Source organism: Pantherophis guttatus, chromosome 2, assembly GCF_059756535.1.
Source record: "Pantherophis guttatus breed Tessera chromosome 2, ASM5975653v1, whole genome shotgun sequence".
In the NCBI taxonomy this organism is placed as follows: Eukaryota; Metazoa; Chordata; class Lepidosauria; order Squamata; family Colubridae; genus Pantherophis; species Pantherophis guttatus.
In genome coordinates this window covers 261,151,288-261,168,714 of record NC_142064.1, presented here as the reverse complement: position 1 = coordinate 261,168,714, position 17,427 = coordinate 261,151,288, and the positions used below count along the sequence as shown (strand labels likewise).

General features: G+C 46.4%; 1 protein-coding gene across 1 annotated transcript; it reads left to right on the top strand.

Annotated features, from left to right (window-relative positions):
• Positions 1-182: 182 nt before the first annotated feature.
• Positions 183-15,802, top strand: LOC148115720 (E3 ubiquitin-protein ligase TRIM39-like). Its single transcript, XM_087883964.1, has 7 exons — positions 183-683; positions 2,473-2,568; positions 3,148-3,378; positions 5,050-5,072; positions 7,678-7,796; positions 12,752-12,784; positions 14,686-15,802. The coding sequence occupies exons 1-7, from the start codon at positions 270-272 to the stop codon at positions 15,171-15,173; spliced, it is 1,404 nt and encodes a 467-aa protein (XP_087740090.1). The 5' UTR covers positions 183-269; the 3' UTR covers positions 15,174-15,802.
• The last annotated feature ends 1,625 nt before the right edge of the window (positions 15,803-17,427 follow it).

Genomic DNA, 17,427 nt, shown 5'->3' with positions numbered 1-17,427 from the left:
AGTTTTTAAAACAATTTCCCCCTTAACGAGCTGGTTGGGCTAATAATAATTGATCAGGGGTCCGTCCCGCGACTGTTTACTCCTCCCCAATTTGTTCCTTTCAACATACTGCAGTTCTTCTTTAAGAAGCCAGTGAAGCTGATCGCAAGAGGAACAAAAAATTCATTTTGGTTTCCTGCCTAGGCACAGCCCAAAGACGGTCACCTGATTTGGAGGAAAAGAAACGAAACTTAACTTTCTCTTTCTTTGTCCCGGCGGAGGAGGCGGCGATGGCAGCCGAAGCGTCCTTGCAGGATTTGGTGGGAGAAGCCACCTGCTCCGTTTGCCTGGACTTTTTCCAGGACCCCGTGCTCATCCCGGAGTGCGGCCACAACTTCTGCCGGGGCTGCCTGACCCGCAGTTGGGGGACGTCGGAATCGGAGGCTTCCTGTCCCCAGTGCGGACAGACCTTCGCGCCCCGCAGCCTCCTCCCCAACAGGCAGCTGGCGCGGGTGGCTGAAGTGGCCAGGCGATGCGGAGGTCCTTGGGGGGAGGAAGGAGGGAGCTTCTGCCCGAAGCACCAGGAGCCCCTCAAGCTCTTTTGTAAGCACCATGAGACTCTCATCTGCGTGGTCTGCTACCTATCCAAAGAGCACGAGGGCCACTCGATGATCCCTGCGGAAGAGGCTTTCCAGGAATTCCAGGTAGGAGTCAGCCAGGAGGAATCGCTGCGGAGGGGCATCCAGTGCCAGCCCTCACAGTCTTTTTACCTCTTTACTTGCTTCCTCCTGCTTTATCCCACCCCTTATCTCCCTGCCTGCAATGTTTAAAAAACAAGTTGACATCCCTGTTGTCACTGATCAAAATTCAGATGCTTTTCAATTGTATTGTGTTGTCCTGGCCTCTTGTGTTCACCCTTTGCCACCTTCTGATAAGCAAAGTCAATGGAGAAGCCAGATTCGCTTAACAGCTGTGTGACTAACCTGACAACGGCAGTGATTCACTTAACAACATTTTATTATTATTATTATTATTATTTATTAGATTTCTATACCGCCCTACTCCCGAAGGACTCAGGGCGGTGCACAGCCAAACAATAAAAACACATACAATACAAAATTTAAAAAATAGAATAAAATCAAATTAAATAATTTTGGCCCCGACAAATTTAAAACCCCAAACTTTTAAAACCAATTTAAAATTGAATATATAAATACTAAAAGAAATTTAAAATTTTAAAAATCTTTTATAAAAGAGGGGGGAAATTAGGCCAGGCCGGCCTGGTGAAATAGTAAGGTCTTTAAGGCGCGGCGGAAGGTGCGCAGATCCGGGATCCTCCGTATCTCTGGGGGGAGCTCGTTCCAGATAGTAGGTGCCCCCACAGAGAAGGCTCTCCCCCTGGGGGCCGCCAGTCGGCATTGTTTGGCTGACGGCACCCGGAGGAGCCCCTCTCTATGGGAGCGTACCGGCCGGTGGGAGGCTATTGGTGGTAGTAGGCGGTCCCGCAAGTACCCGGGTCCTAAGCCATGGAGCGCTTTAAAGGTGATAACCAAAACCTTGAAGCGCACCCAGAAGACCACCGGGAGCCAGTGCAGCTCGCGCAGGAGAGGTGTTACATGGGAACGCCATGTCGCTCCCATTACCACCCGCGCGGCCGCACTCTGCGCCAGTTGGAGCCTCCGGGTGCTCCTCAAGGGGAGCCCCATGTAGAGAGCGTTGCAATAGTCCAGGCGGGAGGTGACAAGGGCATGAGTGACCGTGCGTAAAGAGTCCCGATCCAGAAAGGGACGCAACTGGCGAATCAGGCGAACCTGATGAAAAATCCTCCCGGTCACGGCCGTCAAGTGCTCTTCTAAAGACAGCCGTGAATCCAGGAGGACGCCCAAGTTGCGAGCCCTCTCCATGGGGGCCAATGATTCGCCCCCAATAGTCAGTGATGGCGTCAACTGACTATATCGGGACGTCGGAAACCACAGCCACTCAGTCTTGGATGGGTTGAGCCTGAGCCTGTTCCTCCCCATCCAGATTTGGAAGAAAGGTTGTAAAACGAGACAAAACTTCACTTAACTGTCTTGCTTAGCAACAGAAATTGCCTGTAGGAAGAAATAGGCTCCCTTCACCAGCTCCCTTTCCACATTTGCTCTAGAGCGAAATTGTCATGGAGTCCAAATCTTGAGTGCAGAGGCCAAAAACCACTCCTGCTGGATCAACCCAAACTTTCATTTCTCAGTGATGCTTCTGGGATGATTGCAACCAGGAGACTCAGGCAGCTCACTTTAATGCCCTTGCAGGGAGTCCTTGGCAATGAAAAAAGTGACAGAATATTTTTTACCCTTGTGATCATTGCAGGCATTCCATGGTCACAGGATCAAAATTTGGACGTTTGCCAACTGTCATGTATTTATGATGATTGAATATACTGGGTCTTCTAACTGGGCCTTCCCTCCGATGTAATTCTTTACAGAAAAGAAACTCAAAACTTATATTTTTCAGTTCAAGGTGGAAGATTGCCTGAAGGCTCAGAAGGAGCAGAAAGAAAAAATAGCTACATACAAAGGAGACACAGAGCAAACTGTGCAGGAGATGCTTGTAAGTATTGATCCAACGGTTAGGAGCTTCTGAGCTAATAGGAAGGCGAACCTCATCCGCCATCTTTGATAATAGGCAGCCTGTTTGTAAGTACAAATTCTGACTTAAATTAATTCAAAGTTAAAGACCGTGTGAGGCACAGAAGTTGTTCTTAACCTGGGGACTGAGATGTCACCATTGGCTGAATGAGTCTCAGTTGGGTTAAGTGCCCCTATCCCATGAGCTGTGTTTTATGCAATAGGTTTGGCTTGCTTAATAAATTAAGGCAAATCGTATTTCATCACTGAAAAAATTGCGAACACAAACATTTTTCTGTCTACATTTTTGAAATCCCTGATTGCTAAGAAAATTTTCATGAGAGATCATTTAAACTGGAGCCTTTTTTTTTTCTTTTTAGAAACTTCCCCCTTGTGTTTTTTAATGTCAAAAGGATTTTTTTCTTCCTAGGAAATTCTCCCACTTCACTTTTGGATTCTTCAAGGAATCCATTTAATTATCATGACAAAATTAAAATTATTAAATAAAATAATTAAAATAAAATAAAATTATGCCATTTGCTTTTTCTCTTTATTGTTCTAGGATCGCATCGACAAAGTGAAAAAAAGTGTAATGGCTGAATTCAGAGAGCTACAACTCTGGTTAGAAGGACAGGAGAAGCTTCTATTGACTAGAATGGAAGAAACGGAGAAGGATATTATGGCAAGAAAGGAGAAGGGTTTGGCCAAGCGCATGGAGGAACTGGGCTCTCTTGACCATCTCATCCAGGAGATAGAAGAGAAGCTTCAGCAGCCAGCCAGCAAACTCTTACAGGTCAGTCAGGAAGTTGAGATCATAGAATCCTAGGGCTGGAAGGGACCTTGGAGGTCTTCTCTGCAGAAGGCAGAGTCCTTATTCCATCCGGAACAAATCTATTTTTGGAAGCCTCCAGTGATGGATCACCCAGAACTCTGGGAGGGAAGCTGTTCCACTGATAAATACTTCTCACTGTCAGGAAATTCTTTTGTATTTTAGGTTGGATCTCTTTGTGATGAGTTTTCACCCCATGCCTCTTGTCCTGCCTTCAGGTGCTACGGAGACTAAATCATGCCCTTTTCTCTATGACAGCCTTCCAAGTATTGGAAGATGGCTGTAGGGTCTCCCCTAAGCCTTCTCTTTGTTAGGCTGAGCCTACCGTGTCCCCTTTGCCATTCATTGTACAGTTTGGCCTCCAGAGCCCTTATCACCTTTATTGCTCCTCTCTGTCTCAGCATTTTTTTGGTATCATGGTGTACCAATGATGAAATGGAATAGCCTGCTTTAGCCCCTCCCCAGAATACTCTTTTTGACTCTTTCCTTCCCCCTCCCCAGAAATTTAATTGAAATTATAATAGTGAAAAGTACAAATGGAAATAAAGAAAATAGGGAAACGGAGAAGGATAAGAATGGGAAAGAAGTGTCAGATAAAGGGAAAACAAAACATTTTCAGCACAGTAAAATACAAAATAAAATGACAGCCTCAAGTTTTTATTTTTTATATTTTCTCATTATTATCCAGGTGTATAAAAACAGATTAGTCTAATAAGAAAAATCTAGTATCAAGAGTTCCTTTTTTTCTATCTCAAGCACAAAGTTTAGAAGCAGCTTCCAAGTAGAAAAAAGGGGTCATATCTAATTAAAGCAGTCAATTTTGTCATTTTTTCTAGCTCCATCACTTTTTCCATCCATTCTTCTGTTGTGGAGATTGATATATTTTTCCATGTCTGCATGTAGGATTCTGGCTGCATTTGACCAAGTTCAAAATCTTTTTTTCAAGTCCTCATTTAGTAAACTTTTTGACTCTTTCTATGGAAAGGAACGGTCACTAAATGAATTATTTAGTCAAGGACTAACTGTAATGGCTTAAATTAGGGATACATAATTTGATACAGAAAAAGCAGGCCATGCAATAAGCAGGAATTCAAACTACTGGTCACTGTCTCTATATTCTTCACAATTTGAGGTTCCTATCCCCTATTGGAGGTTATGGTGGTGGGTGTTCTTTGTAGGGTCTCCCCCTCCCCTTAATCTCCAGGCAAGGAAAAACCCAACACTGATGTCTTTCTACAAAGTATTATAACCACCTGGATTTTCCAAAGGGCCTTGATTCTGGAAGCTTAAATGCAGGGCATTTTTTAATTCTATGGACGCACTATTTTGTTTTTCAAATGGTCTTTTCTTTTTGCTGTTATGTTTTATATATATATTCTGTAATTGTGTTGAATTCAACTGGGGTATAATTTTTCTCAGGCAAAAAAGTAAAAATAATACCTCTCCAAAAGAGGTTGAACAGCTGAGGAAAAAAGAGCAATGGGATTTTTTTTCTTTAAAAAAATGGAAGTACTTTATATGTCTGTTAGTGTCTGGTTGTCCTGAGGTTTCACTCATTTGTTTTTGTAAATGTAAGAATTTAATTTTCTGCCTAGGAAATGGCTCCTTTCAATGCTTTGTCTCTCTTTTTTTTAGGACATTGGAAGCATCTTGAAGAAGTAAGTAAATCCACCCTTTTCTTTACTGTCTCAGAGATTAGCAGCTCCTCCAAAAGTTTTCCTATTTTGGAAAGGTCTTTCTGTATTTCGGAGTATTTTAATGTAAAGATTGCATACTGTATTTCAGGGCTTTTTAGACATTTCCTCAGATAACTTCAACACAATATAATTAGCAATATTGGATATAATCAATTATTGTTGGTTGCATAGTCAGCCAGATGTTTAGACTGAATTTGGCCATTTTACCTGCCTATTCAATCTTTCCCAAGAAGAGACAGATGTTTGCTGGTTTTGAAGGTATCATTGTATGATGTAAACTGTTCCAAGTAATGCAACTATCATAAATACATGCCAGTTGCCAAGCACCTGAATTGTGATTACAAGGACATTGTGACAGATGTTATCTGCTATTTCATTGCATTACCTTTAAGTTTAAGGTTAAGTTTACTTTGTGTCATTGCACCTCGTACATCAAAATAAAATGCCATCTTCAGTGTACATCATACATAAGAAAACTATAAATAATAATAATAAAACAAAAACAAAAACATATCCTTCACATTCTACACAATTAAATTGAAAACCTGTGATACTGCATTAGTATTGCACTATACAGTAGAATTCAACAGAGTTACCGCTCTGGGATAGAAGCTGTTTTTCAGCCTATTTGTCCTTGTTTTTATTTACCGTCTGCCAGATGGCAATAGTTCAAAAAAAGGGGTGCCCAGGATGAGATGGATCTTTAAGAACGGTTTGAACTTTCTTAAGGCAGCGGGAGCTATAAAGCTCTTCCAAGGAGGGGAGGGGGCAACCAATGATCCTCTGGGCAATGATGTTAACCCTCTGGAGCACTGTCCTATCTGCCACGGTGCAATTGGCAAACCATACACAGGTGCAGTAAGTTAAGATACTCTCTATAGTGCAATGGTAGAAGGTCACCTGCAGTTTTTCATTCGGTTGTTTTTTCCTGAGTAGTCTCAAGTAGTATAGTCTCTGCTGAGCCCTTTTGACCAGTGCTGCAGTGTGAGCAGCCCAGGTCAGATCCTCTTTTATGATAACACCCAAAAACCTAAACCTGGCCACTTGCTCCACCTGGTCTCCATTGATAAGCGAGGGCTGGATATCTGATCTGTTCCTTCTGTAGTCCACTATAAACTCCTTGGTCTTATTGGTGGTAAGGACCAAATTATTGTCTCCACACAGTGAAAGCAACTGGTCCACTTCATCTCAATAGGCAGACTCATCCCCCCTGGAGATGAGTCCTACCATTGTTCTATCATCTGCAAATTTAATAATAGTATTACTGGCGTGAGTGAGAATGCAGTCATGTACGTAAAGAGTATAGAGTAAGGGACTCAACACACAACCCTGTGGTTTACCAGTGTTAAGAATAAGGGCCGAGGAGGTGTGATTACCTAATCTGACCCTCTTGAGAGCAGCCAGACAGGAAATCCATAATCCAAAGGTAGATTGAATGAGAAAGTCCAAGGTCCTTAAGTTTAGATAGACACGAGTCTATGTGGAAGAATTGTGTTAAATGCAGAACTAAAATCCATCAAGATCAGTTTGAATATTATATCCATCGTCTAATTACCTACGTCACCCATAGTAGTCATGTGTCATCAGTCATTTGGTAAGATACAATCCATTGTTTTGGCCAAGAGATTCACAAGAATTTTCAAGAGTAGGGAGCCCCAGAACTGAAACTTAGTGGCCTTTACTAGATCTCTCCTTGAACTTGACGAAGGTGGATGAGTGCATTTCTGGGTCAGGATCCACTGAGTCGCACATGGTGCCCATATTTGAATAGCTAGCCAGAGAAATGACTGAAGCCTGGGAAACAGGGCCCTTGTCAGTCAATAGGAGTGCTGACTTCCCACCAGTTTACCAGGTACTTAGGATCCGAGGACAGGGCAACACAAGAAAATGACAATCAGTGAGTTAATAGCTGTCCATCAACACCCCACTTAACAACTAAAAGCCACACACAACCAGGCACCACATAAATACAATGCGTAGAACAGCCCAGTGCACACATTCTGGAGAGAGAGAGAGAGAGAGAAGTTCCCTAAGGATGGGCTCCAGCACGAGTCTGAAAGCTCAGAAGTCAAAACCTCCAGTGACCAACTCAGATTAGATCCTGTAGCTAGCCAATCCTCAAGCACCATCTGATGGTTTAGAAAGCTTCTATTGGCAGGTTGATAACGGTTGCAGGAACTGGGCATGGCTAGTCTAGTGAAGAGAAGGACCAGGGGAGACATGATAGCAACAGTGTTCCAATATTTGAGGGTCTGTCACAGAGAGAAGGGGGTCAACGTGATTTCCAAAGCACCTGAAACAAGGAATAATGGATGGAAACTGATCAAGGAGGGATTCAACCTGGAAATAAGAGAAAAATTCTGACTGAGGAGAATGAACCACTGGAAGAGCTTTGCCTTCAGATGTTGTGGAAGCTTCATCACTGGAAGCTTTCAAGAAGAGGCCGGACTGCCATCTGTCAGAAACGGTGTGGGGTCTCCTGCTTTGGTGCTGGTGTATGTGTGTTGGACTAGATGACCTACAAGGTCCCTTCCAACTCTGTTGTTCTGCTATTTTGTCTTGCCAGATATCAGGCAAAGGAAACATATGAAAATCCGGTGGATTTACTTCTAGAACCGAAGTGGACAATCTGGGATTACAGTGATATGACTGAGCTTCTGAAAAGTGCCAAGAAAAAATTTAGAGGTAAAAAACAGCCGCTGGGGTTTTACACTGGATGACATTTTGAGCATCCAAGAGAGATTCTGGGTCAATGTCACATGGATCAAAGTGGGAACCATTTCAGGATCAGTGTCTCAGTTAGGATTGTAAATGGAGACTACCTGTAGTCTTTGTAGCCCAAATCAGTGGTGGGTTCCTACCGGTTCGCTCTGGATCTTGCAAACTGGTAGTAGCGGTGGCGGGAGGCTCCGCCCATCCACCTGGACATCATCACAGACACTCTGCGCACGCACGCACATTGTGAACCGGTAGTGAAGGTAAGTGGAACCCACCCCTGGCCCAAATCCATATGCCCTGATCACTGGGGAAGCAGAATAAGTTTCCACAAAGTATAATGGAATACATACAGGTAGTTCTTGACTTATGACCTCAGTTGAACTGAAAATTTCTGTTGCTAAGCAAGGCAGTTGTTAAGTGAGCAGTGCCCCATTTTACGAACATTTTTGCCACAGTTATTCAGAAAATCACGGCAGTTAAGTGAATCGTGGTTGATAAATGAATCTGGATTCATGCATTGATTTTGCGTGTCAGAAGCTCCCCAGGAAGGTTGAAGAGGACAATCCCAGAATCATGGGATGCTGCAACCATCGTAAACACAAGCTGGTTCCCATGGGCCCAAATTTTGATCACGGGACTGGGGAGGCTGCAACCGTCATAAGTGTGAGAACCGATCATAAAGCTCCTTTGTCAGTGCTGCTATAACGTCACTAAAAAAATAGTTGTAAATTGAGGACTACCTGTATATGGAATTTATTCATTTATTTTTATTATTTATTAGTCCAATTTATATGCCGTCCTTCTCCGTAGACTCAGGGCGGCTTACAATGCATTATAGCAATAGCCTGCATACTTTTTTGAATATACCTGCTTATTAGGGCTTTCGTGTTGTTCTATACAAAGTTGGCTTATTGGCCCCACAATCCGGGTCCTCAATTTACCTACCTCGAAAGGATGGAAGGCTGAGTCAACCTTTATTTTATTTTTATTTATTTTATTTTATTTTTCAATTTATATACCGCCCTTCTCCCTGAGGACTCAGGGCGGTGCACAGCCAGAATTAAAAACATGAAATACAAATATTAAAAACAATTAAAATCTATATAAATTTGGCCCAAAATTTAAAAAACCACAAACCAATTAAACATTTAAAAATTTTAAAAAATTTCTTCCTAAGCCAGCCCGGCTTGCTGGAAAAAGTGGGTTTTAAGGGCACGGCGGAAGGCACTGAGGTCTTGGATTCCAGAGTGTAGGTGCCCCCACAGAGAAGGCTCTCCCCCTGGGGGTCACCAGCCTACATTGTTTGGCTGATGGCACCCCGAGGAGGCCCTCTCTGTGGGAGCGCACGGGTCGCTGGGAGGAGCGGTGTTACATGGGAGCGCCATGCTGCTCCCATCACTACCCGCGCTGCTGCGTTCTGGACCAGCTGGAGCCTCCGGGTGCCCCTCAAGGGGAGCCCCATGTAGAGAGCATTGCAGTAGTCAAGGCGAGAGGTGACGAGGGCGTGAGTGACTGTGCACAGGGAATCCCGATCAAGAAAGGGCCGCAACTGGCGAATCAGGCGAACCTGATAAAAGGACCCCCTGGTTACAGCCGTCAGATGTTCCTTCAAGGACAGCTGCATATCCAGGACGACTCCCAGATTGCGAGCCCTTTCTGTGGGGGCCAAGGACTCGCCCCCAATAGTCAGTGATGGAGTCAACTGACTATATCGGGATGCCGGGAGCCACAGCCACTCAGTCTTGGAAGGGTTGAGCTTGAGCCTGTTCCTCCCCATCCAGATCCGCACAGTCTCCAGGCACTGAGACATCACTTCAAGGGCATCGTTGGGGTGGCCTGGGGTGGAGATGTACAGCTGGGTGTCATCAGCGTACTGATGGTATCTCACCCCGAAGCCACGGATGATCTCGCCCAGCGGCTTCACATAAATGTTGAACAGAAGGGGCGAGAGGACCGATCCCTGCGGCATTCCACAGACGAGAGGCCTCGAGGTCGACCTCTGCCCCCCTGCCAACACAAACTGCGACCGGTCGGAGAGAAAGGAGGAGAACCACCGCAATACGGTGCCTCCCACCCGCAACTCTTCCAGCCGGTGCAGCATGTGGCCGTACTAAGTCTCCCCAAAATCCTGTCCACATCATCGGGAGTCACAGCATCAAACTCCTCCCAGATAACATTCTCAAGACTATTCCTCCTCACCCTGTCCTGATCTACCCAGTCAGAGTCCAAATCCCCTTGGATCTGAGCGATTTTGTCATACAGGTATTGTCCAAAATCCTCCACCCTGCCTTCCAGGGGATCCTCCCGCACTCCCGGATGGAGCAGGGAGCGGGTCACCCTAAACAGGGCGGCCGGACGATTCCCTGATGACGCAATAGAGGCAGAAAAGTAATTAAACTTTGCCATCTTTATCGCCACTAGGTAGGTCTTAATATACGACGTTACCAGTGTTCGATCAGATTCAGCGAGACTGGCCCTCCAACCGCTCTCCAGGCGTCTTTTCCGGCGCTTCATTTCCCTCAGCTCCTCAGTAAACCAAGGAGCTGCGCGGGATCAGCACCGGGTCAGAGGCCGCAAAGGCACGACTCGGTCCAAGGCCCCACCAGCCGCCTGATACCAGGCGGCTACCAGGTCCTCAGCCGAGTCATGTGCTAGATCCTCAGGAAATGGCCCAAACTCCATCTGGAACCTATCAGGATCCATCAGGCGCCTGGGGCGGACCCATCTCATTGGCTCCGCCTCCCTGCGGCGGGGTGTAGCAGTTCGAAGGTCCAGGTGAAGGAGCGAGTGATCTGACCATGACAAGGGTTCCATGTCTATATCCCCTATAATAAGATCACTCAACCACTGGCCAGAGACAAAAATCAAGTCCAGAGTGTGTCCCCCCCTGTGGGTGGGGCCATGAACTAGTTGGGTCAGGTCCATGGCCATCATGGAAGCCATGAACTCCCGAGCCGTCTCAGACGTTTCACCAATGGACGGCAAGTTGAAATCACCCATAACCATAAGCCTGGGTGTATCAACTGCCACCATGGCTATCATGTCGAGGAGCTCGGGCAGGGCCGTTGCCGCCCGGCAGGGAGCCAGGTACGCAAGCAACAAGCCCATCTGAACCCCATGACCCCATCTCACAAAGAGGGATTCACATCCGGCAATCTGTGGCACAGTGGTCTCCCTCGGACTAAGACCTTCGTTAATAATAACCGCCACCCCCCGCCCCTCCCCTGGGCCCTCGGCTGATGGAATGCTCTGAAGCCTGGTGGGCACATCTCAACCAGAGGGACCCCTCCCTCCGGGCCCAACCAGGTCTCCGTAATACCCGCCAGGTCCGCTCCCCCCTCCTGTATAAGATTGTGAATGAGGGGGGCCTTATTTACCACGGACCTGGCATTGCACAGCATCAGCCGAAGGCCCAGGTCCTGAGTATCTGAGCCACCTAGTATCCGAGGGGAGCCTTGGAGACCGGGGTGCGCAATAGCTCTCAAACAGCGAGTGCGCACCCCCGACACGTGATATGGTCTCCTGCTCACGCCATATCTGCCCCTCCCATCCACCGTGCTGATGGTACACCCCTCATTGGTATAGCCCTCCATCCCCTCCCCAATCCCTCGTCCTGCACCCTCCAAACCGTTGCCCCGTGCCAGGCTCGGCTCTGACCTTAGTGGATTTCCCCCCCCCCATCCCCTTTGGTCATCCTCCCAGTTCCCCTTAAAAAATTGTTAAAAGACCCCCTCCCCGAACCCTTTAAAATCTTATTAAAACACTTTCCTAAAAAACCCCACAAGCCCTTCCTCGCGCCATGCCATCTCTCAGGATTCCAAAATCTGTCATCGAGATAGGCCCTCGATAGAGTGGAGGGCCAAACCTGCGAGAGGGGGGAATCTCGCAGGGCAAGGAGTTCAGACACTGAGTACATTAAATCGTCAGGGGTGAGGATAGTCCATGGTCGGGAGACCACCATGATGTTATAATACAGGGGGAAAAGTTCCAGTCCATGGCACAGGCAGCCGAATTCCATTGCCCTCTCACAGCAGTGGAGGGGGAGATATGCTATCCGACCCCCGGAAATTCCTTGGCCGACCGTCCTCTCACAAAGGCCGACCAATAAAACTTTGATGGAAACCTGGGAGTGAAGGCAGCCATACACCGACTCCCACCGGACTCGAGTCCATAGATCCAGTTCCCCATATGGAATAGAAGTCAGAAAGCCCAATCCTCCAGTTCATGAGAAGGATTAGTTCGAAGTTTAGTTCAGGAGAAATCTTGCAAGGCAGGAGATTCAGAGATGGCTTGATGGAAATGGGGGAAAGTAGGAACAGCTCAGCAGGCCAGGATAGGCTGGGTAGCTATAGCCATAATGAGGCCAACAAGGTCTTAACTCGGTTGAAAAAAAAGGAAGGAGAGGAGGGGGAAATACAGGCAGCGAGTGCCAACAGACGTTTTCCAGCCCCCTCAAATCTCTCAAAACTTCCAATTGATGGAAAATAGTGCTCACCCAGTTTTGCCCCCTCCAGCTCACCATGGAGGTCTCCAGGTCTGCATGGGGGTGGCCCTGCCCCCAAGGGCCAAACACCCTCCAGCCACCAGGGAAATCCACTTTTGAGGCTGCTGCCAAGAGTCCCACGCCACCTCAGTTGAGCCTGGTGAGATTTGAACTTGCACTAATTGTAGGCAGCTGGCAGCTAAGTGCTAGTACTTAATAGCGCTTTAGTCCGCTGCACCACTGAGGTGCATATATAGTAGAATATATTTATACCTGATGGAATATATATAGCCACCAATGACATTCTGGCTTGTAGCTTTCCCTATTCCTTATTTCCTGATCTGAGGCCAAGGAAAGCAAACCAGGGAATCTGAGGGAGGCCGTTCTGTTGCTCCAATTCCAGGGATGAGATGCTGAATTCCTCCCTTTTCTTCCCCAGATACTCTGGAAAGTGGACTTCAACTACAGGAAGGTAAATATGAGTTATAGGAATTGGATTTCCTTGCTATTTTAAGCTCTGATGCCAGTAACGTGAAGAGAAACATAATAGATCAAAAAGAAAAATATAGGATTAATTACTATATAAGACTATGATGATCCAGTAAACTTTAATGATTATATGATTTATGAACTATTACTTGCCATTTATATGTACAATATTAGCTAATGCAGTGGAGAAAAATTCCTTGTGTGACTGATCACATTTGGCCAAATCAAGCGGTTGTTCTGTTCTGTTCTGTTCTCTACTGCTACTCCTACTCCGCTCCGTTCCGTTCTATAGATACCATATTTTTTGGAATGTAAGACGAACCTTTCCCCCCCTAAAAGAGGCTGAAAATTTGGGTGCATCTTATACTCCGTATGTAGCTTTTTGGAAACTTTTTTCAGCCCCACCGAGGCACTAAGGAAGCACTAGCAAGCAATGTTCCCAGCTTTGCCTGCTCCCTCAACTCCCTGAGTGAAGCGGTCTCCCTGCTTTGCTCCGACTCTCAGCTGTTCTTTAGAAGCTTTTTTCTGCCCTAACCAGGTACCAGCCGAGTGAAGCTTTGCCTGCTTTTCTCATTGCTGCTTCCTCTCAGCTGTGCCTTAGAGGCTGTTTTTTATCCCCAAGCAGGGGATAAAAAACCAGCAAACTAATGTGCTGAAGCTGACCAGACTAAGGACGATAGCCAGATGAATACCTGGTAGGCAGATTTTTTTTTTCTATTTTCCTCCCCCAAAACTAAGCTGTGTCTTTTACTCCGGTGCGTCTTATACTCTGAAAAATATGATAATCTAAAAAACTGAAGCCAATCTTGGTGTAGAATGAAACACCTGGACAAATGGGAAAATATGACCTGGGAGTGAAAGGAATCTTGAATTCCTACCAAGCTAATAACATCCTCTTGATTTTACTGCCTGACTATAAGTTGGTGAGAGACCAGGTCTTTGGGAGCAGAAATTAGGTCCTTTGGGTCAAAGCAAATAGCAAAGTTGGAGCATCAGGGTTGCCTCCACTCTGTGGGCCATCAGACTGGTGAAAGCAGAGGTTTCCTGTATAAGATCCTCCCCTTTTGTACATCCCTGTGATACCCTGATGCTCGTAGAGAAAAAAACGGAGCTTCCTCACATCCCATCATGTGTCCTAAGTTACCTCTGGGGGATCCTTCTGACTTTTCCCAGTTCAGAATTGAAACATGGCAGCCTCTTGTTCTGCCTGATCTTCTGGAAGAGGTGGAGCCCTATGAAGTGTTTGAAGGACTTGGCCATTGTGAGACTTGTGGACTTCAGTTCCCAGAATTCCCCATCCAGGATGGCAAAGCTGGACGGTAATCAGCAGAGTGGCGGCCACATGGGAAACTAGAGACTAGGGGAATTGACCAGTGGAGCCAAGAGACGAAGAGCTGAGGGGAGGAGCCAAAAGCTGTACAGGTAGTCAATGTATCCTGAAGGTGTGCAGCTTAGTAGCAGCTGGAGGGGAGGCAGATGGACTGGAAGATGGCGAAGGCAACCTAAGTGAATGGAACGAGAAGGCCAGAGGAGCGCTGAACAAGATGGCAGTTAACAGAGGATGGGACTAAGACAGTGGCAGAGCCCGAGTGCTTGGAGAAAAGGGAGCAGAGGGACCTGGACAATAGCAGCCCCATCAGCCATTGGAATTCTGTTAGTTAAAGTCTACAAGTCTTACAGTTGCCAAAGTTGAAGGACTCTTGACCAGGCAATGCTTAGGTGTTGTTTAAAAAAAAATAATGAGTCTTCCAGTCCTGGGGGGGGGAGGTGTTTGGAAGCTGAACTCCATTCACACAAGAGGGTTAAACTCTTGGGGGTGAAGACACAAACCAGGCCTGCAGCTGAAGCTCTTGTTTTTTTCCTTCCTTCTCTTCCCCCTTTCAGAGAATGTAACTCTGGATCCAGACACAGCCCATCTTGAGTGGCTTGAAGTCTCCCAAGATCGAAAAAGTGTCAAAGGAGTTAAGCCAGTTAAAGAACCCATATCTATGCCTTGTGTCCTTGGCTGTCAGAAGTTCTCAACAGGGAGACATTTCTGGGAAATTTTTGTAGGAGGTACAGGAGAATGGGGTGTTGGGGTTGCCAATAAGCCAGTGAACTTAACAAATCTTGATGGGGAGATCAGGCGCTGGATGTTTTGGAAAGGCCTAGAGAAATACCAGGCCGTATCTCCATCAACACGCTCTGACCTGGTCCTGACTGAGGAGCCCACGAGGATCCACATCTCTCTCAACTGCGAAGGGGGACAAGTGAGCTTTTTTGATGCCAGCACAGCAACTCTGCTCCATACATTCTCTGACGCTTCCTTGGTTGGAAAGACCCTTCTGCCCTGTTTCTGTTTGTTCAAAGGCCCTTGCCTGACACTCCCCTAAAAGAAGAGATAACCATAAACAAATCTCCCTATTTGCCAAGCAGGGATCTCCAAAAGCCTTTAAAGCAGAAATTCCTTAGCTTTTTGCTACTTCAGCTTCCTTTATTGTTCTATGCCACCCTGGTCAGTCAATCAGTCCTTATAAAGGAATAACCTGATCAGCATTTCTATTTGTCTGGATAAAAAAAAAAATGAAGTGTCCTAGGAGCTTTATCGGCTTTAGCATCATGTGTTCAGGTGTATCGGTATTAAAGATACCTTACAGCTAAGCCTGTCAATCGTGATTTTATATGTCTGTCACAGCTCTTCATCCCATTTATGGATCATGCTTGTTTGTTTCATGTTAGTTGCAATCAATGATTGTGTAGGTGTCCCTAACTCCGTATATTCTATAATCATCCCCTTCTTTTTTGCTTTCCTTCCCCCTTTTTTCCTCCCGTTTCCTTTTAACACATAATTGTCATAATCCAAGGAACCCTAGCAGGGCTTCAGCAAGTATTACACTCCATATAAGCTTTATAGCCTCACAGGTATAGGAGGAGGAAGATGTGTTGGATATGTTTGCCACCTTGACTTATTTGTAAAAATAATAAAGGCGAGATAAAAATAAATAAGGGGAGTGAAACTTAACTGATATGGTGACTTTGAATGCTGACAGCAGATCTCTGGAACCCCTCAAAGCATCTAAAGAACTGAAGATTGACAAGCTGCTCTTGGCAAAGGAGCAAATGAGGAATCCTAATGAACATACCTAATACAGGTAGTCCCGGACTTACAATTGAGCCCCAAATTTCTGCTCCCAAGTGAGACAGCAGTTAAGTGAGCTTTGTCCCATTTTAACTCTCACGCGGGAAGAAGGGAATGAAAAGGAGGAGGTTTTGGCAGGAAAAAGGAGGGGAGCAGTGGATAGAGAGAGAGGGCGAGAGGGACAGGTGGGTCTCTTTGGGGGCAAACCTGAGGGAGAAGGGAGAGAAGGGAAGTGGGGCCTCCTGGCTCACCTGGCCTCCACCCCACCAAGTGAGGGGGGGAAGCGACACATGAGGACGGGTTGAGGAAAGGGAGAGAAAGGAGTGGGGGGAAAGGAGGGAAAAGTGTGTGAGGAAAGGTTGAGAAAGGAGGAGGAGGAAGGAGATGGAGAGAAAGGGAGGCAGGCAGGGGAATCACGGGAGGAGCAGAGGCAGTGGCAGGAGAGACCAGCAAGCAGGAGGGGGCGGGGGAGAGAGGAGAGAGAGGGAGAACTGGCTGAATAGCCATCTGACCCCCATCCAACCATGTGAGGGAGCTGAGTGGAGTGGCAGCCACAAGGAATGGACTGTACCAGGGGAAGGCGCCTGGATGGTTGGAAAAGAAGGAAAGGGGAATCTATCACACGACTCGGGAACCCTGCAACCGTCATAAATATGAGTCAATAGCCAAGCGACTGAATTTTGATCAAGTAATCATGAGGATGCTGCAATGGTCATAAGTGTGAAACACTCTCATAAAGCACTTTTTAATGTCTATATACATTAAAAATGAGAAATGTTAAAATGCTTATTATTTGACTTCACATATGTCAAATTGAGAGCCACTGATCTAGCCCAACAGACTATCGAAAGGGATGGGGATTACGGCCAGGGTGTCCCAAGGCATGTCAACAACTCAAGATGGCAGCCAGCTCCGCCTTTTCCCTGTATGTAAATAAGGGGTGGGGCTTCCCTCCCTTAGGTCTTTGTTGACTCCCTCTAGGGTTGTTTCTGCTTTGCATCTCCCCACTTCTGGGGAATATTTAAAAGAGATTTAGATGTGAATGTTGTGTAAATTAGGTCCCAGCCCTAAACCTGTTTAGTAGTAGTACTGTAGTTGCAGTGATGTTCGTGGTTCCTTTCCTTCCTTCCTTCCTTCCTTCCTTCCTTCCTTCCTTCCTTCCTTCCTTCCTTCCTTCCTTCCTTCCTTCCTTCCTTCGAAAGGTCTTCACCTGTTGCCAAAATGAGGCCACTGTGGCTGCCAATTAAGGGACTCTGGGGAGGGCATTCCATAAACGAGGTGCCACCAACAAAAAGGCAAGATAAAGGAGGGGGCTTGGGACTCTGTATGTCTCCTCAGAGACCCTGTTGTGATTAAAGAAGCCTCCCCAAAAAGCCCTTGAACAAAGGACAAAGGTGTATAAGATGTTCTCCACCCACCAGATCCCCCCACCTCTCCCCATGGGTCCCCCGTCCTAAGTTGGCCTGAGACTCCTAATGCCTCTTTCTATCCACCTTTTGCCTTAAGAG

What these genes read in the sequence shown, in the direction of transcription:
- LOC148115720 (XM_087883964.1), top strand. Translation starts at nt 270, where the DNA reads ATGGCAGCCGAAGCGTCCTTGCAGGATTTGGTGGGAGAAGCCACCTGC. An exon ending in AGGCTTTCCAGGAATTCCAG is followed by an intron (nt 684 to 2,472) that starts GTAGGAGTCAGC and finishes TATATTTTTCAG; the next exon opens with TTCAAGGTGGAAGATTGCCT. An exon ending in TGGACTTCAACTACAGGAAG is followed by an intron (nt 12,785 to 14,685) that starts GTAAATATGAGT and finishes TCCCCCTTTCAG; the next exon opens with AGAATGTAACTCTGGATCCA.